The sequence below is a fragment of the Candoia aspera genome, chromosome 3 (genome assembly GCF_035149785.1).
Source record: "Candoia aspera isolate rCanAsp1 chromosome 3, rCanAsp1.hap2, whole genome shotgun sequence".
NCBI classification, from domain to species: domain Eukaryota; kingdom Metazoa; phylum Chordata; class Lepidosauria; order Squamata; family Boidae; genus Candoia; species Candoia aspera.
In genome coordinates this window covers 133475023-133497425 of record NC_086155.1, presented here as the reverse complement: position 1 = coordinate 133497425, position 22403 = coordinate 133475023, and the positions used below count along the sequence as shown (strand labels likewise).

Below are 22403 nucleotides of genomic sequence, written 5' to 3'. Positions count from 1 at the left end.
TGTCTGCAATTAGATTTTGTATTTGTTTATGAGAGTGATTAAGAATCTCTGTTTGGTTTTCTGTGTATACAAAGTAAATAAGGTACATGCAATTGCAGTCTTTGAGCCCAGAGGCATCTAGAGTAATATAAATTTTCCTATACAGGTTGTATCATATATTGGATTCCATTGTCAGTTATTAGAAGAGCTTTGTTTTTCCATAGCAGGGAAGTAGTTGAATTAAACTATTTGATCTCCAGAACCACATATTATTGCCCCAAGTGTCCAATAGTGTGTTGATAAGCAGCTGTGAAAATAGACTTCAATGTATCTCTGTTAAAGATCAATATTCTTCAGCAAAATGCATTTTTTAAAACCTGTAGTTACGATTAAAAATATATGCATTTATAATAAGAATTTTATTAAGTTTCAAGCAAAGATAAAAGCTACAGAAAAGCAAAAAACTATAAAGAAAAAGAGAAAAAGCTAAAAAAAGTGTAGAAACCCAAGAGAATTTTTTTTCAAAATTACAAAAAGAGGTGACTTCTGACTTTTAACAGCAAAGATATACAAAAATTTTCCATAATCAATTCCTTACTCTATATTAAACCAAAATCACATTATTTCTATAAATCATTCCACTTTAAACACATAATAAAAATCACTAAGTACAGTTATTCCCTCCCCTTATATTAAAAGAAAAAAAAAATATAAACCTCCTAATCAACTTACCCCCCAAAGATAACATTTATTTAATTATTTCCTTCCAACTACTATTCCATGCATTCCTGTCTATTATAATAAAGATCAAACTAAAAAACATAAATTGTCTGCCATTGTACTTGATAATAGAACAATTTTAATAATCTTAATCATATTTAAACCAAAAGCATCCAAATAGACATGTATTATTATTTTTTTATTATGCCTTAATAATCTTAATCCAAATCGTTAAAGATAAATGAAATCAACCAGACCCTAAAAGCAATTTAGGGTTTGGCTGATAAATATGTTTTCACCCTAATCCCACTTCAAAATAAACCAGAGCATTTACATATCCCCACAATGTGCGCAGAGCTTTTTTCTTCAAAAAATCAAACAGCCCAACTGCTCCCCTCAAAAACTCCTACTTCTCTTCAGGAGACCTCACATACATAATAACCCCTTCTTTTCCATGGCGTTCCACCAGAAGATCAATTTCACTTGTGGCTTGCAACTCACTTTCTCCCTTAAATTTCTCCAACTTGACTATCCGATCTTCATCCAGCATTTCAACAGAAATCCCAATCTCACTCTTAGAAGAGACATTTCTGCCACTGTTAAATTCCTCAGTTTCATCCACGACATCCCCAGCCAGATGATACATTTTAGACCTCATATTTTCCACAATATCCTGAATGCGTTGCATAAAAACTTGACAGGAATCAGAAAGAATCTGTTTAAAATCTTGGTGGAAATCAGAGAAAGTCTTTTTAAAATCCTCCATTTCTCATGTAGTAGATTATGACGCCCCCTAGGAGCTTAACCAGCGGAAGTTGAAGATACGAAAGAATTCCGGAGCACAAGCAAAAGTGAGATATGCAGAGAGTTCCCCAGAGAAAGTAGAAGCAGAAAACTGAAAGTTCAAAACATCTGATTCAACGTGTAAGAAAATGCTAATATCTTCAAATTTAGTACAAAAATAATAACAGGAAGACAACTATTTACTCTCAATCCTCCTTAATATTTGGAGGGAAAACAAAGTCCAAAACTTAAAAAGAATTTTTAAAAAAATTAATCCCCAAAATAACTATAAGCACCAAGAGAATCCACTTCTCCTTGCTGTAGAAAGCCTCTCTTAGGGTACGCGTACTTAAAAGAAATATAAATTGGGTGATTTAGAAATGGGATGGCGGTCTTAGTGTCCCTTGAGGCTAGAGCGCGGCTTGGAAATGGTGACATCCCAGCCTCCTGGCTATCTCTTACCAGTCAAACGGGAACGCTGTTTGCGATCTTCTGGCTGCAGGCAGCCATCTGGAGGACAGATGGGGTGATTCCAGGTGTTTTCCTTTTTCTGAAAAAGCACTCCTGGGCTTCAGGAAAAACCTGCCTGAACCTGAAAAACCTGCCACGTCAGTTCTGCCCACTGAGCCCACAGGCACAGGTGTTCAGCCCGCCACGTCCCCACCAGAAGTTCAAAAATAAATGCATTTTTTAAAAAAACATCAGAGGTTAAAATATCCACATTGATTCTTTTTGTAAAATTGATTTGATTTTAAGGTTTTAATTGTAATTTTGCATTTGATCTATATGCCATTTTGGTGAGCTGCCTTGAACATCACTTTTAGAAGAAATTCAGAATGTCACTTTAAACATTACATGGTGCTTATTTTCAGGTTTGCAGACATATGAACTAGAATATGCATGAAATAAAAAATACCTTTCGTGCATGAAGCAATACATTGTAGCTCAGAATTTAGACTTGGCCATTTCAGTTCAGTTGTTTTGGTTTTTGGCTGATATCCTTTCAAAAGCTATCCTTGAATAACTTGTATCAATTGGATCCTTTCCTGTCCTCTGGTGCAGCAGAGCAGCGGTTCCCAACCTTTTTGGCGCCAGGGACCAGTTTTGTGGAAGACAATTTTTCCACGGACTTGAGGGGGGGATGGTTTCGGGATGATTCAAGCGCTTCCTCTTTTTCCAGACCTTTTATTCTTTTTCTTTGTGCCGTTTGGAGATAGCAGCCAATGGGCTTGCTTCCTCTGACAGGAGGTGGAGCTCAGGCGGTAATGCGAGCGATGGGGAGCATCTGTAAATACTCAGGCTGTAAATTCGCTCGCTCACCCACCGCTCACCTCCTGCTGTGCGGCCCAGTTCCTAACAGGCCACGGACCAGTACTGGTCCACAGCCCAGGGGTTGGAGAAACCTGCAGTAGAGAACTAATCTTGCCCCTATTCTGTTTGGAGTCTCTGAAGAGTGCTGTTATGATTCCCCCTCGCTCTAGTGTAGTGTTTCTCAACTTTGGCAACTCTACGATGTGTGGACTTTAACTCCAAGAATTCTCCAGCCAGCATGAAGTCCATACATTGTAGAGTTGATAAGGTTGAGAAACACTGCTCTAGACTAAGTATACACAGTTTCTTCAACAGTTCCTCAAAGTTGATAAGGTTGAGAAACACTGCTCTAGACTAAGTATACACAGTTTCTTCAACAGTTCCTCAAAGTTGATAAGGTTGAGAAACACTGCTCTAGACTAAGTATACACAGTTTCTTCAACAGTTCCTCAAAGTACCTTTTTCCCTTGGTTCCCTGTCAATATGTTCTCTGTCCTTTTTAAAAGTTATGCCTGAAACTGGATGGATGCAGTCTTCCAGGTGAAGTCTAACTAGGGCTGAATGAAATGAACAGATTCCTTTAATGATGACTTTGATGACGTACAGGTAGTCCTCGCTTAGCAACTACAATTGGGACCGGCAACTTCATTGCTAAGTGAAGCGGTTGCTAAGTGGGAAATCACATGACTGTGACTATGCCTTCCATTGCTGGGTGGATGTCAAATATTCCTCTATTGTGGAATATCTGTGTTTAAGTTGCCACTTACATGCCAACACCTGATATAAACAATTTGCTATATTTTTTTTTAATGTGAGAGATTGTTTTCAAATAGGTAGATTGCTTTCAGTAGACCCTTATCCTTTCAAAATAGCTGTAACTTTTCTGTTTTCCCACGGTTGCATTTGCAAGGGGGATTCCACGGTTGTGGGAACGAGCCGACTCAGAGATTTGTATGAAAAATTTGAAGAAGAGCTTGGAAAGCGTCAAGCAAAGGCCAAAGCTGCCAGGCCTCCATGGGAGCCACCCAGGACCAAACTGGATGAAGATGTAGGTAAGGATCATATGGGTAAGCCTGTATGTTCCTGGAAGACACTTTCTACTTTCTTGAAGGGATAGTCAAATTCAGCCTTTGAGGACTTTCTTTTTGCCCTCCAACCCTCTATTAAATATCCATTTCTTCAACCATTTCTCTGCCTTGGGAAGCTGGAATAAGGCAAGAAAGACTGTCATCGTTATCTGTATTTTCTGTGATGCCCAAGAAGACTAGAATGAATTTTGGATTATTTTTCTCATGAGAGACCCTTTGGCATTGTCTTCAGGTGGTTGTGACTGTTCCTTTGGAAAGCAAGGAGATATCATGTTTTGAAGATGAGGTAGAGCCAATACCTTTGGGCTATGAAAGGTGAAAGGTCCCCTGCGCAAGCACCGAGTCATGTCTGATCCTTTGGGGGGATGCCACTTTCGCGACGTTTTCTTGGCAGACTATAGCGGGGTGGTTCGCCATTGCCTTCCCCAGTCGTCACCTTCCCCAGCAAGCTGGGTGCTCATTTTACTGACCTCAGAAGGATGGAAGGCTGAGTTGACCTGAGCTGGCTACCCAAGAGAGAATCCAGCTTCTGCTGGGATTGAACTTGGGTTGCGGGGAGAGTTTTGGTTGCAATACTGCCACCTACCATTCTGTGCCACACAAGGTGTTATCTTTGGGCTATAGATGGTTGAATTTTTTTTACCTATTAAGGTTTGTATTCCTTCTGGAGTAATTTGTTGAGGGTCGTGTTCCAGGGATGGGCAGAATCAGAGCCAATAATGAACAGGTAATGCCACAATCATGGCAGGATTGTACTCTCTCTTTATGCAATCATTTCTTTTCTTCTTTTTCGTGTCACCTCACCTTTACGTGGAGGGCCACAGGTTTTCTGTTCCCATTTTTAGACATTACCATTGGGAGTTGTAAACATGAGCAACCTGCTCCAAAATCTTATTAGTTACAGTAGTGAGATTATTCTTTACCACAGATCCATATCAAAGAATAATACTTTCATTTGCATTTTGATAACATTTTTTATAGTGGACCTTTTACCTTTTAAAAATATTCAAATTAAGAACTACAACAGTTAGGTTCAAATTCTCAGCCACTAATCCAGTTAATAGAGTTTGTACAATATACTTTAAGATAGATAATTATCTCTTCTTCTCCCTATCATATAATACCAAAGTTTTTATTGTATTTTGTCTTGCACTAAACTTTAATAAGACTTGTCACATATTTGTCGTGACAAATTAGTACTTGCAATTTTTAGAAAAAGTTCATTTCAAGTCAATATCCATGTTATTGCAGCAGTTCTTTCTGAATTTTTTCCCCATAGTTAAATTGATTAAGAAACATTTGTAGTATGACTCAAACTGTTTTTTTGCAGAATCATTAAAAAGAATTTTAATCCCACACTAACTTTCTGGTTTATAATTCCAGCTATAATTTCTTTCTTTTCTTTTATCCATTCCATTTAGTCCATTCTCTACATGTCAGGGCAGTTTTATGAAAAGCTGGATGAAAGAAATGATTGATACTGACCATGAGCAAATGTGAATGAGTCGTATGATGATCTGTCTATTTTAAGAGAGGCTACCAAGAACAAAGAAAGTACAACTCAATTCTGCTTTATTTTTGATACATTTTGGCTTGGCCTTTGGAACAATGTCTGCTTCATTTAATAGAAGCCTGTTTAACATATGTGTGAAACTGCTGGGTGAGGTCATCTGCCAGTTTGGGCTTTGGTATTATCAATATACTGATAATATTGATATATTATACATATATTGATGATATCCAATTATATCTTTTGACCCTGAGCTGGCCAAGATACGCAGCTGATGTCCTGTCCCAGAGCTTGGAGGCTGTGTGGGTCTGGATGGGGAGAAACCAGCTTCAACTTAATCCTACCAAACTGAGTGGCTGTGGGTATTAGAGCCCCCATATCCAGGGGTTTTCCGTCTTTAGTTGTGGAATCTTCATTGCACTTCCATATTCAAGAATGGTGTGCAATCTGCAGTCTTCTTGGATTCAGAGTTCCTGTTGGAAGAGCAGGTGGCATCTGTGGCTAAGAAGGCCTTTGCACAATTCCTTCTTCTATGCTGGTTGTGCCCCTTCCTGGATTAGGAGGCTGTTTAGATAGTCACTCATGCCTTCATCACCTCACTACTCAACTGTTGCAGTGCGTTCTACATGGAGCTGCCCTTGAAGGCCATGGAGGTTTCAGCTGGTTCAGAATGCAGTGGTGGGGGCATGTGACACCTCTGCTTTATGAGCTGCACTGGTTGCCAGTATGCTTCCAGGTGCGATTCAGGGTGCTGTCTATCATCTATAAAGCCGTATATGGTTATATGAGGGACCACCTATCTCCCACGGTTTCTGCCAGCTGGTAAAAGCTGGCAGAGTTGGTGCACTTATCAATGTTATTTATTGGGACCCAAGTGGTATGCATTCTCTGTCATTCCTCTGGAATGAAATTCTCCCTGAAATCTATGTGACTCCCACCCTTAGGGCTATTGTCCTTGGGTTAAGGAGGATGGGACCCCTTAGTGGATGAATTTTTATACAAGTTCTTCATTAAGTGGTTGGATGCCATCTTGGTTCTTTATATCTTACTTTGTTTTTACTTTGTTTTTTGTTTGATATTGTGAGCTGCCCAGAGTCAGATGGCACCCAAATTTAATAAATAAATAAATAAAGTCAGTGAGTTGTGTTGGTTCAAAGAAAAAATTAGTCGAGTGCCTCTTCTATGTCTCTCCGTTTCCTTCTGCCTCTGGAACAAAAGGCCATTGGTTGACCACTGGTTCATGGAAGACTTTCTAAGGCACAAATGAGTAGGTAATTTTCTTCATCTCCGGTTTTGTTGCCTTTTGATCACAGGGAGCTCCAGTGATTCTGATTGTGATTCAGAAGATGACAGCTGCTCCAGCAGTTCCGATTCAGAGGTCTTTGATGTCATTGCTGAAATTAAGCGGAAGAAGGCCCACCCTGATCGTCTGCATGAGGAGCTGTGGTACAATGATCCTGGACAGGTACTCCCCCTTGAGAAAGGGAGCCCGAGGCTGTATGCTGGGCTGGCTCACCTCTCAAGCCCCAAGGCATGAGACTTATTTTAGGAGTGGCTCATTTGCTGCATTGGTTTCAGTAGCTCCAAGCTTTTTGCTCAGGTGGGTCCCTATCAAGATAACAGTACATCACTGGGGGCGGGGGGGAGCTCTCAAGATAAAAGTTCCCTTCCCTCCCCCAAAAAGCCCCACTCCATCCCTCCATAAAGAGAATAAGAAAGATAACTAGATGTCCAGAATAAGTATTCTAATCTAGTCTTCTCCATGATATACTTGCTTTCTTACTGGAAGATTTTTGTTTGTTTCTATACTAAGTCTCATATGCTCCCACCTGCAGTTTGAACCTGGGTGGGTTGTCCCAGTTACCCAGCTGGAGCACTATTAAGTATTACAGATGCTGCTGGCCTGATAAATTGACCACTCTGTACAAATTCAGCCTTCAGCCTGGTTTATGGTTGGTTTGTTTAAAAAACTGCCTGCTTTCTACAGTAGGTTTCAGTAAAGCAAGTAGTCTTTCAAAAGGCATCTCCTTGGGATCTCGTACTCTGTGGTGGAGCTCCTCAGGAAAAAAAAGCACTGGGAGGGATTTACAGGAGCAACTTGCAACCTTCCCTACCGGCATCCCCATTGACTGCTTGTGGGAAGCCAGCAGAGAAAGTTGCAAACGGCAATCACATGATTGTGGCTCATTGCAATGTTGTAATTGTGAGTGGGGCGCCTGAGCACCTGGATCGTGATCACATGGCTATGGGGACACTGTGACTGCCTCAACTTTGTGGACCAGTTGCAAGTCCCCCTTGTTCAGCGCTGTTGTAATTTTGAACAGTCGCTGAATGAGTGGTTGTAACTCGAGGACTATTTGTAATTAGAAGTGAAGGCCAAAGGACTGAACAAGTTCAAGTATTAGATATGATTGCCAGTGGAAAGTTGTTATTAGTTAAGAATGGGGCAAATGTCAAAGATGAACAGTTACAAGCAAGTTTTACAGCAAAAGCTAGCCAACTAGTAGGTTCAGTAGTTTTTAGGAGTATTTTGGATTACGTTCTCTTTCCTTATGCTCATTTTCCATTCATTTTGTTGGGAGATTGACCTATAGCTGCATGCAAAAATTTGGGCACTGCAGTCAAATTGCATATTTCAATGAATCTGTGAGTGAACAGAAGAGAACCCAATCTGCGCATCAAGGGTTCTTAACCTTTTTGTGCCATGGGCCCCTTCTTAGAAAAATATATTTAAATGCATAAAATGAAATGCACAGATACAGACTGTATTACAAAGGAAACCAGTTACACTTAAATTCAGTTATCAAAATATTAGTGGCTTGTGTGGATATTTAGCTACAAAAGAACCTTTGAAATGCAAACTCCAATGACCATTATCAATCATGCTTTTGAAGAAAAATGTGCTTCACCTACCAAATGTATTTGCATTTCATATTTTTAGGGTATAATAATTTTAGATTCTGAGATTGATTGAAGTTAACAAGCTTTTTTGGAGTCTCCAGGCATAAATTACTTTTTATGCTGCATTTATTCATTATTAAATTAAACACTAAATTTCAGTTAAAGGTTAGTGAAAATAAAGTTGTTATGTTTTTCCCAAGTTCACAGACCTCTGAAATATATCCACAGGTCCCCAAGGGATCCATGGACCTCAGTTTAAAACTCCCTGCTCTACATGGTACAGAGTTGAAAGTTAAGAGTAGCATCTTTCTGCAAGTTTGAATGTTTCCTTACAGTTTATGTCCAGTTGTTCACAGGTTCAAAGTATGACAACAGTGACTTCCTTTTCTAGTTTCTTCCATTTCTTTCTTTTTCTCCTCTGTCTGTTTTCTTCCAATATCCATTTTTCCCCCATTAGTCATTAAATCTAAATGGAAGCTGGCTTTGACTGCTCTGAAAACAAATTAAGACAAGGCCATTTACCTTAAAACCCCAAGGTGTTTAAAGCTGCACTAATCTAAAGAATGCAAAGGTTGTCAGCAAACAAGAGCTAATAAAGTAAATTGTGTTAGCTATCCTTTTTCATTTGGTTGTATCCATGTATCAAGGCATCCTGGTGTATTGCATATTGCTTTCACTTAATTTAAAACAAACAAATCTTAGGATGGAAATCACTTAAAATTGCTGGCATATTGCTTGTGTGTCCTAAACCCAGCTTTGCAAATAATAGGGTTATGTCTATACGGACGAAGTTGGAAAGGTCAGCCACTTGTATTGAGGAGAAATCATAGACTTGCTTACTTTTCTGATGTAAAAGCAGCAATTTTTGCAACTTACTCACATACTTCTTTTTTCCCATCCTGAAAGCATATTCTAAATTACTCTGAATGAAGCTTGAAAGATGGTATTCAATAGGCCCAGTTTAATTTTGAACACTGTATTTTGTTCTAATTTTGCCTGTGTTCTTGTAGTGTTGAAGGTACAGGAACGTGAAATGTGTCCAGAGAACAAATACTAAGCTTTATCCAAAAACACTAGCTTCTACCTCTGTCTTCATAAGAATCATCTTCTCCTTTGACCATCTTTTTCTTTCCATAATATTGTTGCCTTGTGGATCATCAAGCTGTTGCTAGCAGGGGCTGCAAGTGTGTCGTAGTGCACTTTAAATTCTGAATAAGGAAGATGATGAATTCTGTGCAGACAAAACAGATTTTGGAAGAGAAATCATTTTTTTTCCTGAAAGAAAAGCTTAGAGGCTTCAATTAGTGTTTAGCTTATAATTATCATGTGTTTCCTTCCTTAAAAAGGTGGGACACACCATATTGTCTACTGTATTTTGGGCAATTGTGGTCCAGAGGAGCTCCAGGTATGGCAAAAAGGGCTTAACAAGTATCCCTGGTGCCCCCATTAGCCCAGCCCTGAACTAAATAGAATGATACTCTGACTTGGCTTTTAGTATTTTTCATTAGAGAGGCTAATAACCGGACCTTTCAGAAAAAAGCCTGTAATGTTATCATCTGCAGATTAAAACTCTTCGGAATTCAGTTGGGAATGTTTTCTAATGTAAAACCTCATTTTAGATGCAAAGTTACTATACTGACAAGAAGCCTAGGCTAGAATGAGATTGTAAGCATTCAATAAACCCCCCTCCCCCCGAAAAATAGAGATGATGGGTATCATTCTAACCAGTTCCATTTATGAATTTTAAAATGGACAGAGTTTGGGAAATACTATCATCCATATGTGTGTTTTTTTTTAATGTTTAGTTTGGTGAATAACAGTGTTGTTCAGCGGTGTTCAAATAAATAGCTGCATTGGCTCTACTTTGTGCATTGCCTTACATTTCCAAATTAGGGCTACCTTGTCTGAGCAGCAGAAATCCAGACGATTGATGGCAGCAAAAAGTTGCAGGAAGATTCTTTCCTTCTGCTGCCACCTAGTTGTCTTCTGGACTTCTGCAGCCCAGATATGGTAATCTTCCTTAAGTGGATCACCTTTCAGCCTCATTATTGTTTTATCGGTCTTTGTTGCAGTTTACATAACAACAGCAATGTGATTTCATCCTGATTTTGGTGGGGAACAAAAGAAAACAGGAATAAATGGATGATTAAGTTCTGAGTGGGCTTACTGTATCTAGAAGCTTCCCTGTTAAAAGGGGGGGGGGGAAGGAAAAATGAGGTTATATAATTACATCTCTCCAGTTATGTCATTAGAGCAGTGTTTCTCAACCTTGGCAACTGTAAGATGTGTGGACTTCAATGCCCAGAATTCCCCAGCCTGGCTGGGGAATTCTGGGCGTTGAAGTCCGCACATCTTACAGTTGCCAAGGTTGAGAAACACTGCATTAGAGTGTCGCCCCTGGTCTGTGCAGCCACTGAAAACATTATTTTAAAAGAAGTGTGGCCCTTGGGATCTGAATGTTTGCCCACTACATTTAAATATTAATCTTTTTAATCAGTTCAACTCAGTATAACTTTAGCCCTTTTTCTTCTAAATCAGATGAATGATGGGCCTCTTTGCAAATGCAGTGCCAAGGCCAGGAGGACCGGAATAAGACATGGAATTTATCCTGGAGAAGAGGTAACTGGGTTTTAGTTTCTCAGTGGAGAAGAATTACTTATGGGCATGGCTTGCTACAAATGGATCTGCCAGATTGGATTAAACGAAACTGTGCTTTGTTTTCCATTCGCGTAGACGTGGAGAGCTGTAGCTCTCAGCATTTCTCACCATTGGCCATATTCGTTGAGAGTCAGGTGGCATACAAGTTTTAATAGATGATTATTATTTTATTATTATTTTCTGGGGCTGCTGGAATGTTTTAGCCATATTTGGAAGGCTGTGGCTAGGAGGAGGACAATGATACCTTGAAGGCAACCTGCATGAAGAAAACATACCCGGCAGAGAATGATAGGCTGGTTCAGCCTTCATTAGCTTGGAGCTGACCAGATGTGCAATTCTGATTATGCCTTACTTGCATAGCCACTTGCTTCGGGTGGGAAGAGCTGAGTCAGTGCATTAATCTCTACTTAGATCTTTTTAATGTTCTGCTTCAGTTCAGCCACTCACACTGGGGGCCCTGTAGAGCAGCCTTTCCCAGCCTGGATGCCCTCTAGATGTGTAGATGTCAGCAATCCTCAGCAATGGCTGGGGATTCAGAGAATCCAGATATTTGAAAGGATCCAAATTAAGAAGACTGGTTTAGAGCAAGCAGGGTTTTTCTACTCCTCTTGTGGGGATTAAGTTTCCTTCATCACTTCTTCCTATATTCTTCTCTCCTTAAAGCCCATTAAACCCTGTCGTCCTATGACCAACAATGCTGGAAGATTGTTCCACTACCGCATTACGGTGTCACCTCCTACCAACTTCTTAGTAAGTGATCTGTGGCACAGTGGCAGCCGACAAAGCTGGCTTTTTCATTTGAAATCTCCCAGGGCACCTCTCCCCAGCTTTTGATTTTATTTGTTTAGACAGACAGACCCACCGTCATAGAGTATGATGACCACGAATACATTTTTGAGGGATTTTCCATGTTTTCCCATGCTCCACTCACAAATGTAAGTACGCTTTCGTTTATATTCTGATTGTTTCCTGCAGTGTTTACATGTCTGCCCCAGCATACAAACATGTAAACATAAGGCTCAGCTTAATTCCTAGGGCTATGCATGCTTCCGAAGTGTCTCGAAAGGAATGCTTTGGACCTTGTGCGTTAGCCTGAAAAAAAGATGACAGCGTTTTAAGACCTGTATTACTTTGAATGAGTGGGTTCTTAAAGTAATGGAATCTTTGTTTATAGGCTCATGCAGGGTCTGAAAAAAGTTGGGCTGCTTTAATGAATAACAGAGTAAGGTCCAAAGCACATCTTCCAAATTATTTTCTAAGCCTGCACAGCCCAATTAATTCCCCACCATCTCTTCAGGGCTTTTACTGGAACAACCCTCCAGAGAAAATTTTCTGTGGGACTGGAGAACCGCTGCCCAGCAGAATAAATCATTTTGGAATAAAGAGACCTTAATAATACAGCTTTGTATAATGCAGCTATTTACTTCTGTTCTATTACTTCTCAAGTTACTGCCCAATTGAAATGTGTAAGGTGGCTGGAGGGAGAAAGCCAATACTTCCCCAAAGTTAATCATAAGAGTGATTTCCAATCTCCCTTGGATTCATTTGAGTTTCTCACTTTGGCCTGTATTCCATATAGCTGTTTTGTTTACCACTTTATTTTATGAAATGGTGCATTTCTAAACACGTAAACAGGGTTTTTTTACACAGAAGTATATATTCTGTAGAGAGGAAAATTTTGGTTCTGGGATGCAAACTTCTCTACAGCCTTATTAGGATTCTCTCTGAAGAAAGATAACCTTTGGTAAAACATTCATCTGTTCATTTGCAAGAGAGAGCACTCAGCTCATTTAGCATCTTCTTCTCAATTCTCTTTTATGCTCATGAGGCTTAACACAGGCTATGTAAACGGATTGATGGCAGAGGAACATAACCCAGCATCCCCTGCAGTATACTGATTGTTTCTCCTCCTCCTGTTGTTGTCATTATTGGAAGTATCAGTTAAACTATTACTCATCCAAGGTATTCTGGCAGATCATATAAAACCAATAACAATTCTTGGCCAAAATTGCACTTCTGAAGCCAAAGAGTTCTGCAACAGAGAAGAGTCGGAAAGAATCTGGTACCAACTTTTCAGGCAAACACATGTTACTAAAAGGCATAAGTTTTCCCAGACTGAGCTAGCTTCTGAGTGCCTTCTGAGATCATTTTCTGTTGGTAAGCTGTAGCCTATGTGAAATGGTGGCCAAGGATTGTTGACCCTTTGTAATTAAACCACGTGAGCTGGTTTTCTGCTATGTTTGAAGAACATGAACTGTGAATGGTAAGACCCTGGTCAAATCTTAGTTCAGCTGATACCTTGCAGCAGGGTTTCTCAGCATGTCCTCAGCTGGGATGTTCCGTCCTGTTCCACCACCAGCCCTGCAAGGGATTTACAAGCTGTCAAACCTTGCCCTGTACACTGACTGCAGGCTTGCTCAGCCAAAGCAGAGTGAGTTTTGACTGTCAAAACTTGCTCTGGTCTTTGCTCTTTGTTTTGCTTGTACAAGTTGGTGAACCTCTATGAAATATAGATTAAAATGTAATTATGGTATTTAAAGTAGGTGGTCTATTTCTTTCTTGCCCATTCCTAACCTCAATATAAGCATTAGTTTTATTCACTGGTGGGCACAGAATCTTCTTTCGTATTTTAGGGATCTCAGGAACATAACATTTGGGAACTCCTGCCTTGGGGTGACCACTGGATTAGCCACAGTACTATTTGTGTAATAGTAGGATCAGAATGCTGATGTGAAGCTTTTAAAGTAAGTACTATGTAATAAAACATGTTAGTATTTCTTTACTAGCAAATGCTCACCAGTATTATTATTATTAATGATCTGTATTCTGTAATTGTATTTACATCTCAAATTCTAAAGGTATAAATTATTTGATGGATTTGAAATATCATAAATTCTGTGAATAGCTTTCCTGTATTCCCACTGCAGTGTAGGTGTTCTCTCTGCAGTGCATGTGTGTATGTATGCATACTTGTTTTCTTTCAATTGCTTTGGTGCATCTGCTTTAAATTTCCAGTAGATGGCAGTGTTTGATCGTGTCATTACCCTTCCTGCTTTTGATACCATTTGCCAGATGGTCATCACAAACTTTATTTTACATATGCAACACCATTTTATTTGATCAGGAGACAGCAAATGCTCTTAAGAGTGTTGATTGCACTGCTCCTTAAAAGTTCCATGTTTCTTTGTCTCTTTCTAGATTCCTCTGTGTAAAGTAATCAGATTTAACATTGATTATACAATTCATTTCATTGAGGAGATGATGCCTGAAGTAAGTTACGAGAGTGATTATTCAAGACATCTGTTTGGTTTGCAATGCACCGAGATATTTTAGATTTTGATTCATGCATATTCTGAAGTGGAACATATTGTATGCCTGGATGGGCGCTTGTAATTAAAGATACACTGTTTTAGAATAACAACATCTATGATTCTGGAATATCAATATAGCAATACAACAATGCACGGCTTAAAACAAATTAAGCGTAAGCCGTCCCATAACAGTAGGCCTGTAACCTCAGCTGAGTAAAGTATTAGTATTTCTGAAACTTTTCCTTGGGTGGGAAAAAAACATTCACATTATTTTACCTCTGTTACAAAAAAAAAGGTATACATATTTATTTTATTTTATTTTATTTTATTTTATTTTATTTTATTTTATTTTATTTTATTTTATTTTATTTTATTTTATTTTATTTTATTTTATCTTACAAATTTATTCACCGCACATCTCACCCCTACGGGGGGGACTCTGGGTAGCTATGGGGGTAGAGGTCAACTTTTCAGCATAAGAAGGGTCTTTCAAAGGACAGCATTAGCAGCTAGTTTTGGTGAAACAAAAACAGCCTATGAAAAGAGAATTGGAATTGCATATAATGATTTTACCTATCAGTTGGGGCCTGAAATAAATATTTTCAGAGAGGAAGCTCCTATTTAGAAAGCTAAATATTGGTCCTCTTCTGAGATCCTCCATTCTGTTTTTCCTCCTCCCATTTCTCACCTCTTCAACAGTCAAATTTATTTCTCTCCAAACTAGAGTATGAGTGTTTAAATTATTTGTTTCCCACTTATTCATAAGATAAGCAATTCCAATTTGGATTGGAGGTGATCAGGGAAATGTCTTGTTACACCACTACAAACAATATCTCATTTGTTCGTATATAGAGCTTATATCTGGATTTAGCCTGGCTTTGGACTTTTGGTATAAAAGTCTCTAGGATGCTTTAAAAGAACTCTAGGCTTCCGTGTTTCTACTGAAAAAGTCTGGAAATTAAAACAGTGGGGAAAAACAACAATAACACAGTTCTTTTTGTTTGGGGAAAAAAGCAAACACTTGGAGAAACTGAACTCTATGTAAAACTTACTTTTAATAGCTTTTACTTTATAAGATGTAATTTAAGCTTGGTTTGCTTATAAATGTATGTTTTTTCCCCAAAACTCAAACTCTTTGTGATGGAAGTTAATGCAGTCCTTAGATGTTTATTGTATGGCCTTGTCTTGACTGCTTCTTTTCCCCCCAGAACTTTTGTGTCCGAGGGCTGGAACTCTTCTCTTCTTACCTCTTCAAAGATATTTTAGAACTATACGATTGGAATCTGATTGGTAACTATCACACTTGAAAGTATATTTATGGGAGACATTGCAGATATGAAATGAAATTTCCTCTGGGTATTTAGACACTTTTTAAAAAATCCTGCTTCTGGCGGTATCAGAATGTTCTGCTGATTGTAGACATATTGTAGGTTTTGGGCCTTCTCTTTTTCAAAAATAAAAGGAGCAGGCTGGGGTTAGGTCTAAAGACATAATCCTCCTATAGGCTCACTGTATTGATCCATTTGAAGAGTTTTAGAAGACTGGCAGTGTGTTTTGGGTTCTTTCCCCTGCCTTCCCATTTCTTTAGATCAGAATTAAGTTATAGCACATTGGTTCAAATTTAATGGCTAACTCTGGTTTGCTTGGACTAAGTCTAGGATCTCTAGTTTGCTGTATAGTTTGCTATATATTTGCTGTACTAATATGCTGGTAGATTCTCTCTTGATGCATGCTAGAATCCCTGCCCCATCTGACTATAGATTCTTCTAATGAAAGAAGAGAAGGATGCACGTTGGAAAGCAAAAGTCAGGGTCTTATATCACATTTATTTATTTATTTATTTATCTATCAATCAAATTTGTCACTGCCCATCTCCTCCGACCAGAGGGACTCTGGGTGGTTTACAATATAAAACAATAAATATATAATAAAATTTCAATATAAAACACACTATAAAACAATTTCACAGAGCTACCAAACAGAATTAAATCCAGTTGGCTGTGGTCTTATTCAGTCATTGTATAGTTTACATATGCAATGTAAATTGTATAGTGATTAGTTAGGAGGTAATCAATTAATTCAGAATATTTAAGGAAAGGAGATATCCAACCTTGAGCCTACTAGATATTGTATAAAGTAAAGGTAAAGGTTTCCCTTGACGTAAAGTCCAGTCGTGTCCGACTCTAGGGGGCGGTGCTCATCTCCGTTTCTAAGCCTTGGAGCCGGCGTTGTCATAGACATTTCCGGGTCATGTGGCCAGCATGACGACTCGGAACGCCGTTACCTTCCCGCCGAAGCGGTACCTATTGATCTACTCACATTTGCATGTTTTCGAACATGTATAGCTGCTGTCTAATATATGCTGAGAAACTAGAAGGAGATATAAGTATAGTCAAGGAATTCAAAGTTTGCAGGAGGAGGAAGAAAAATGTTCAGTGGTCACAGAATGCCTAGTTTGTGTCAGGGGATGGACATAAATGGAGAAGACCCATTTGAAAGGAGGCATAGTTGGTACATTACAACATTCTACATACTACATAGCTATTATAACATTGCACACGGCAGGCTTTTGTGGCAGGTGCTTGTTGTTCACTGTAATTCTGAGCTCAAGCAGTTGTATGTTCTGAGTTCTCCTATTAAACAAAAACCTTAGCTCTGCTGGATTTAAGAATGGAAGAAGCTCATGGCTCTCGTGCAATACAGTAAATCACATAAGCTTTCTTCCAAGATGTTGTTTGGACTCTTGTTTGAGTTCAGCTTTTGCAGGATATGCATAGGTCCCCATTACCTTCCCTCTTTAATTTGTTCTAGTACCTAGTCTTGGATCCTGCTGACTATGCCAGTTCTATCACATCAAGGGCCAACAAGCAGCTCCAGTACTGCTTATTCTCTTTTTATCCATAGACTCAGACACATAGAAACAAATGCAAGTTCATTCCTTTTATAGTTTGCTTCCTGCACTAAAAGATCCACATTCACACACCAGTGTGTACTTACCCAGTGGAAACCCTAACGGGCCAGGCAAGCTTTGAGTTCTAGAAGAAACGAAGGGGGATGCCTACCATGCATGGTATCTTGTTGTGTGTGATGGCTCCAAAAGACTATAGATCTCATCTATATTATTATATCTTTCAGCAAGGCTTATCCAGTCTGTCAAAGCTTGGCCTGTCCCATCTTTGCACTTTTCTTACCCCACCTGGTACTTTTCCATCAGAATGCCATTCCCTTATTCAGTGCACATGAAAACCATCTCTTGTTTGGGGAAGTATAATTCTGTTGTGAGAAACATCACTTGCTAGGTTTTCTTCAGTCTTCATTCTGATACTTGTCCCCATGCTCCACAAACTGTAACCTATCTGAGCAAACATTTCTACCTCTGCAGCCCAGTCTGAGTGGGTCTCATGTACTGCTTTTCACCCATTTCCACTCACACAAATACATGGCATAGAACAGTGTCATTCTATTATGGCATTATAGAATAGTTGGCATTATATGATAGTGACAGTATACTGGTCTTTAATACTGATACATGATTGCCCAATTTTAATACAAGTCATTCATCCCTGTTCTGACAGAACAATCCTGTTCTCATATTATATTATGCCAATCCTATATGTATCTCCCACCCAAGAGGAGGAAAATGCTCAGGAAGAAAACTGTAAAACTGTAAAAATGATGTATGGATCCAGAGTTCTGGGAACAGCCTCCAGTGGCAACCAGTCAGAATTGTACCAGTGACAACACCCATGTATTGCCTAAGCTCAGAGACAGCCAGTAAATTCATTGTCCCTAGAAATGTATCCCATATCTTGGGTTGTACTGGCAAATTTTCACCGGTGGAACAGTTCCATGAACACGTCTCTAGTGGTGGAACCCACCATGAATTTTGGTGGCATACCTGGTGTACTACTGACAAAGCCAGATCCTACTGTATGTTTCTTCAGTCAGTAGATCTTCAGTAAGGGAGTGTACCTTGTACGTACGGGAAGAATGAATTCTGCAGCAGCACAGCTCACATTCTGTTCCATGGTAGTCGAAATTATGTTTTATGGGAAATGCTGGGATCTCTGCTAATAGAAGGAATCAAACACATTTGATTAATTTTGCTTAACTGTACTTTAAATAGAGAACCTGTGGCTCTCCAGATGCTCTTGGACTCTAATTCCCATAGGTCCTAGCCAGCAGGGCCACTTAGGATGAGGTCTTTCATCTAATGATGTTTGGAAAGTCATGTGTTCCCCATCGTTTCCAGAGCAAGGTGCTAAAAACTTGCTTTTTAAAAAAAGTCCACCAAATAACTGCAGGTTAAACCACTGAGCTGCTGAGCTTGCCGATCGGAAGGTCGGCGGTTCGAATCCGCATGACGGGGTGAGCTCCCGTTGCTAGTCCCAGCTCCTGCCAACCTAGTAGTTCGAAAACATGCAAATGTGAGTAGATTAATAGGTACCGCTTTGGCGGGCAGGTAACGGCGTTCTGTGACTGTCATGCTGGCCACATGACCACGGAAGTGTCTACGGACAAACGCCGGCTCTTCGGCTTTGAAACGGAGATGAGCACCGCCCCCTAGAGTCGGACACGACTGGACTTAATGTCAAGGGAAACCTTTACCTTTACCTTTAAGATGTAAAATGATTTCCTTGTGTAGAGTATTTGCAGAATACACTCAGTTCCATAAAAGCTGTTTAATTTTACTAATGTACCAACGATGCACTTACAGTAATTACACCTTGTAATAAACAGTACATTACTGTTCATTTTGTTATGCAAGGTCCTTCATCAGAAAACAGTGATACTTCTTGCCCTCGGTTCCATTTCATGCCACGTTTCGTAAGGTTTCTCCCAGGTAAGTGTATTTGGTTCCAGTGTGACAGCTACCCTTTTAGCTACTTCTCTCTGAGAGGATAGAAACCTATGTCTGGACTGTATCTCTTCCAAAATTGCGAATGTGTGCGGAAGAATCCATACAGACATTTAATTGTCACCTTGGCACATATTTAAATCTGTATAATCTGTGTCTGTTCTTAAGGGTTTATTTTAAGAGCTTCAATACTTAAGATAATTTAGTATCTATGATCAGCCATAATACTTGTTTTTGTACAATGCCCAAAGCTTGGTTTCTTACTAAGGTTCAGATGGAATGATAAGCAGGAACAGTAAGAAAAGCAAAATTAACCAGACCTAAAAGTAACCAAGTTTAGAGTTACTTGTTTCTTTAACTGCCCTGATTAAACATATTTGGGACTTGTTGAGAATGTTTGGTTATTATTCAGGAGCAGCAGAAGCTTTCTGGAATGTCTGAACTCTGATTTCTGACAGCCACTCCTCTGATAAACTACTTTGGAGGTTGGTTTTTTGTTCCTGGTTTCTTCAGGAAGTGACAAGGAATGGAATGATTCTGACCTATAAGAAGCTTTTGCTTCTGGTCACTTCTGGTTGGACTAGCACAGCTTTCCTTTGTGTCAGATGTACTTCTCTGTAATGGAGAACATGTGCAGCACAAATTGTTCCATTGTGCCAATGGAATCTTCCTAGGAAGCTGCTCTATAGAGTGTCAGAATTATCCCTGTCAGCTGGCAAGCACATTTTCTTCTAGAAATAGTAGCCATGGAGTGTTCATCATACAGAAGTTCCCCTGAAGTACAGCTTTTCCCCAAATAATGAGAAGATGAGCTGGATCTCCCTTGAGTTTGTTTTTGTCTCCCATGCATAGATTTCTTGCCAGTGCATGTTTACACCAAGGTTGGAAGTTGTTTTTTTTTAAATTTTGCTTTGCTTTTAAAGATCTGATATTTGTATTATTTCTGTCTAGCACTGGAAGTGCCTTTTCTTCTACTGGCTGAATTACCTTTGATGTAATTATTTTGGGCTTTTTGTTTTGAATGTTAAGGTTTGATAATCAACTTTTTAATATAATTGTATTGTATTTTATTGCTGTAGCTTATATTTGAATGTATTGCACTGCCTCAGGTGACTGGGTCCAGACTGGTGGCTTATAAATATTTAAGTAAAATAATGTTTTAATTTAAATATGTTTAAAATTCAGCTTATTGCAGACCTTCAGGCTCGTGAAATAAGTGAGGGTTGCCAACTTCTCAATGCAGTATCACAAACAGTCCTACCAGCCTTGAAGCCAAAAGTCCAAGTTGATACAAAAACACAGCTAGCCCCTTTTCCCTTCCTGCTGCATATTCTAAGACCTAAAATGAATTAGTGTGGATTCTGCCCCCATCCCCCAAATCATGCTTAGACTGATCCTTGTCTTTGCTTTGTGAAACTAAAAAATGCAAAATAATTCACATTAAACTTTTAGTGTAATGCATAACAGTGGAGTTAGTCATTCGCAGCTGGTTCAGGTTGTACGCAGCCTCCATGTGTCTTGTGAACTTCTGCTGATCTTGTGCAAGCACCAAATTGAATGACACCAAGTTCAGATAATTGCATGGTAGCCATTTAGTATATTCTGGCTTATTATTTAGGTTTGTACATCACACTAGGCCAAAATGTGGTTGGTCTGGCTTTGGCTTAAAATTTTAGCTGATCCCAGCTATTATGATTTGCGGAGTATGGTTTATAACTTAGTGTGATGTATGGCCCCCACCAGTTGTAGCTTATGGCATAATGTGGTATGTAGACAAGATACTGTTTAGTTTTCTGTTGGAGCAATTTAGTTGCCCTGAAACTGTTGCGTTTTTCAAATGCTTTCTTTCCTTTAAAAATATAAGAGGGTTTGACAATCTATCCAATTCTGTTTTTAAGATGGCGGGAAGGAAGTTCTGTCAATGCATCAGATTCTCCTGTATTTGTTACGATGCAATAAACCACTCGTGCCAGAAGAAGAGATTGCCAATATGCTACAGTGGGAAGAGCTTGAGTGGCAGAAATATGCCGAGGAATGCAAAGGGATGATAGTGACTAGCCCTGGCATGGTACTGAGATGTTCTCTTGAAATAAAATATTACACTAAGTTTTAGCCATTACAACAACTACTTGCATGTGTATGTTTTTAATGATATATTACAGCAGCATCCATGATGGTTGGGCCAAGTGTGCCTTACAAAACATATGTGGCCCCTCTGTACCCCATTTGCAGCCCCCAGATTCCCCATCCTGGATGGGGCTGAGCATTCCAATGACATCATTGCATCCCCTGTTGCACCCTTTGCAGGCCCAAGCATGGCACAAAACGGTGTGTCCTGGGTGCCTCATAAAAAATAAAACTCTACCAATATAATAACAAAAGAGTTTTAAAAATTAACAGATTCTGAAATTAAGGGCAAGAAAAGGTACTGCAGATGTAAAAGTAGGTGGATTTAAGCATTTGGTGTTTAAAGATCTGGGACAGCTCCAGTGTCTTTAGCTGGTGCTGTATGGACTGCAAAGAAGGTATCATGCTAAGATCTCCAAGGAAGGCATCCCATAACTGGGTACCACAGCTGTGAATCTCCTTTCTTAGGAATTCTCCCTTTATCTGGAAATGGCAAAGAGTGTTCACTTGGAAATAGGTCCCACTGTGATTCTTACTAGGGGGCTATTCCATTCATGATTGCAGAATTGTGGAACCATTTTCCTTTCGTTTCTTATTATGCCATTGGATGAACATTTAGAAGCCTGACTGCCCCCTTCTCTATCACTCTGCTGTTTTGTTCAGGGGTAAAAAGGATTTCTGAATAACACACAGCAGCACCATCAAGTGTAGTGCCCCCCCTACTTCAGGCTGCATGTTCCATTCTAAACATGGTAGGTGGGAAGAAATAGGGTTTGGGATCTCAATTTGCAGGCTATGATAGCACAGTAGAAGAGAAGATGTAGCTTGCAGATAGAGGCTGCAGTTGTCTTTTGGTATACTAGAAGATTGGTGGGGTTATTTCCCGGGGGTCATGTATGGGATTGTCCTGTTAATAGGTAAGGTCAGGAATACAGAACCTGTGGCCTTGCAGATGTTACTGAATTACAACTCCCAGCATCTCTTCCTCTTGGCCATGATGGCTGGGTCTGCTGGAGGTTGTGATTCGGCAGCATCTGCAAGACCAAAGGGGCAAATAGATCAAATCTCAAGTTCGTATTAAGGCATGTTGGGGCTGAAGGAGGAGTCTTTCTTTACCACTGAGTCCTACATAAAACCAAAGCAAGGAAAAATGTGTC

General features: G+C 39.5%; 1 protein-coding gene across 3 annotated transcripts in view; it reads left to right on the top strand.

Moving 5' to 3' along the window:
* The window catches only part of DROSHA (drosha ribonuclease III), a 101019-nt gene that overhangs the window by 7738 nt on the left and 70878 nt on the right, over positions 1–22403 (top strand). For all 3 annotated transcript variants that reach the window (XM_063298775.1, XM_063298772.1, XM_063298774.1), the window contains 9 exons: positions 3704–3845; positions 6705–6856; positions 10831–10911; positions 11614–11700; positions 11799–11885; positions 14149–14220; positions 15470–15551; positions 19030–19104; positions 21018–21187. In XM_063298775.1, coding sequence (XP_063154845.1) covers positions 3704–3845; positions 6705–6856; positions 10831–10911; positions 11614–11700; positions 11799–11885; positions 14149–14220; positions 15470–15551; positions 19030–19104; positions 21018–21187 — 948 coding nt within the window. The remainder of the gene's footprint in view (positions 1–3703; positions 3846–6704; positions 6857–10830; positions 10912–11613; positions 11701–11798; positions 11886–14148; positions 14221–15469; positions 15552–19029; positions 19105–21017; positions 21188–22403) is intronic.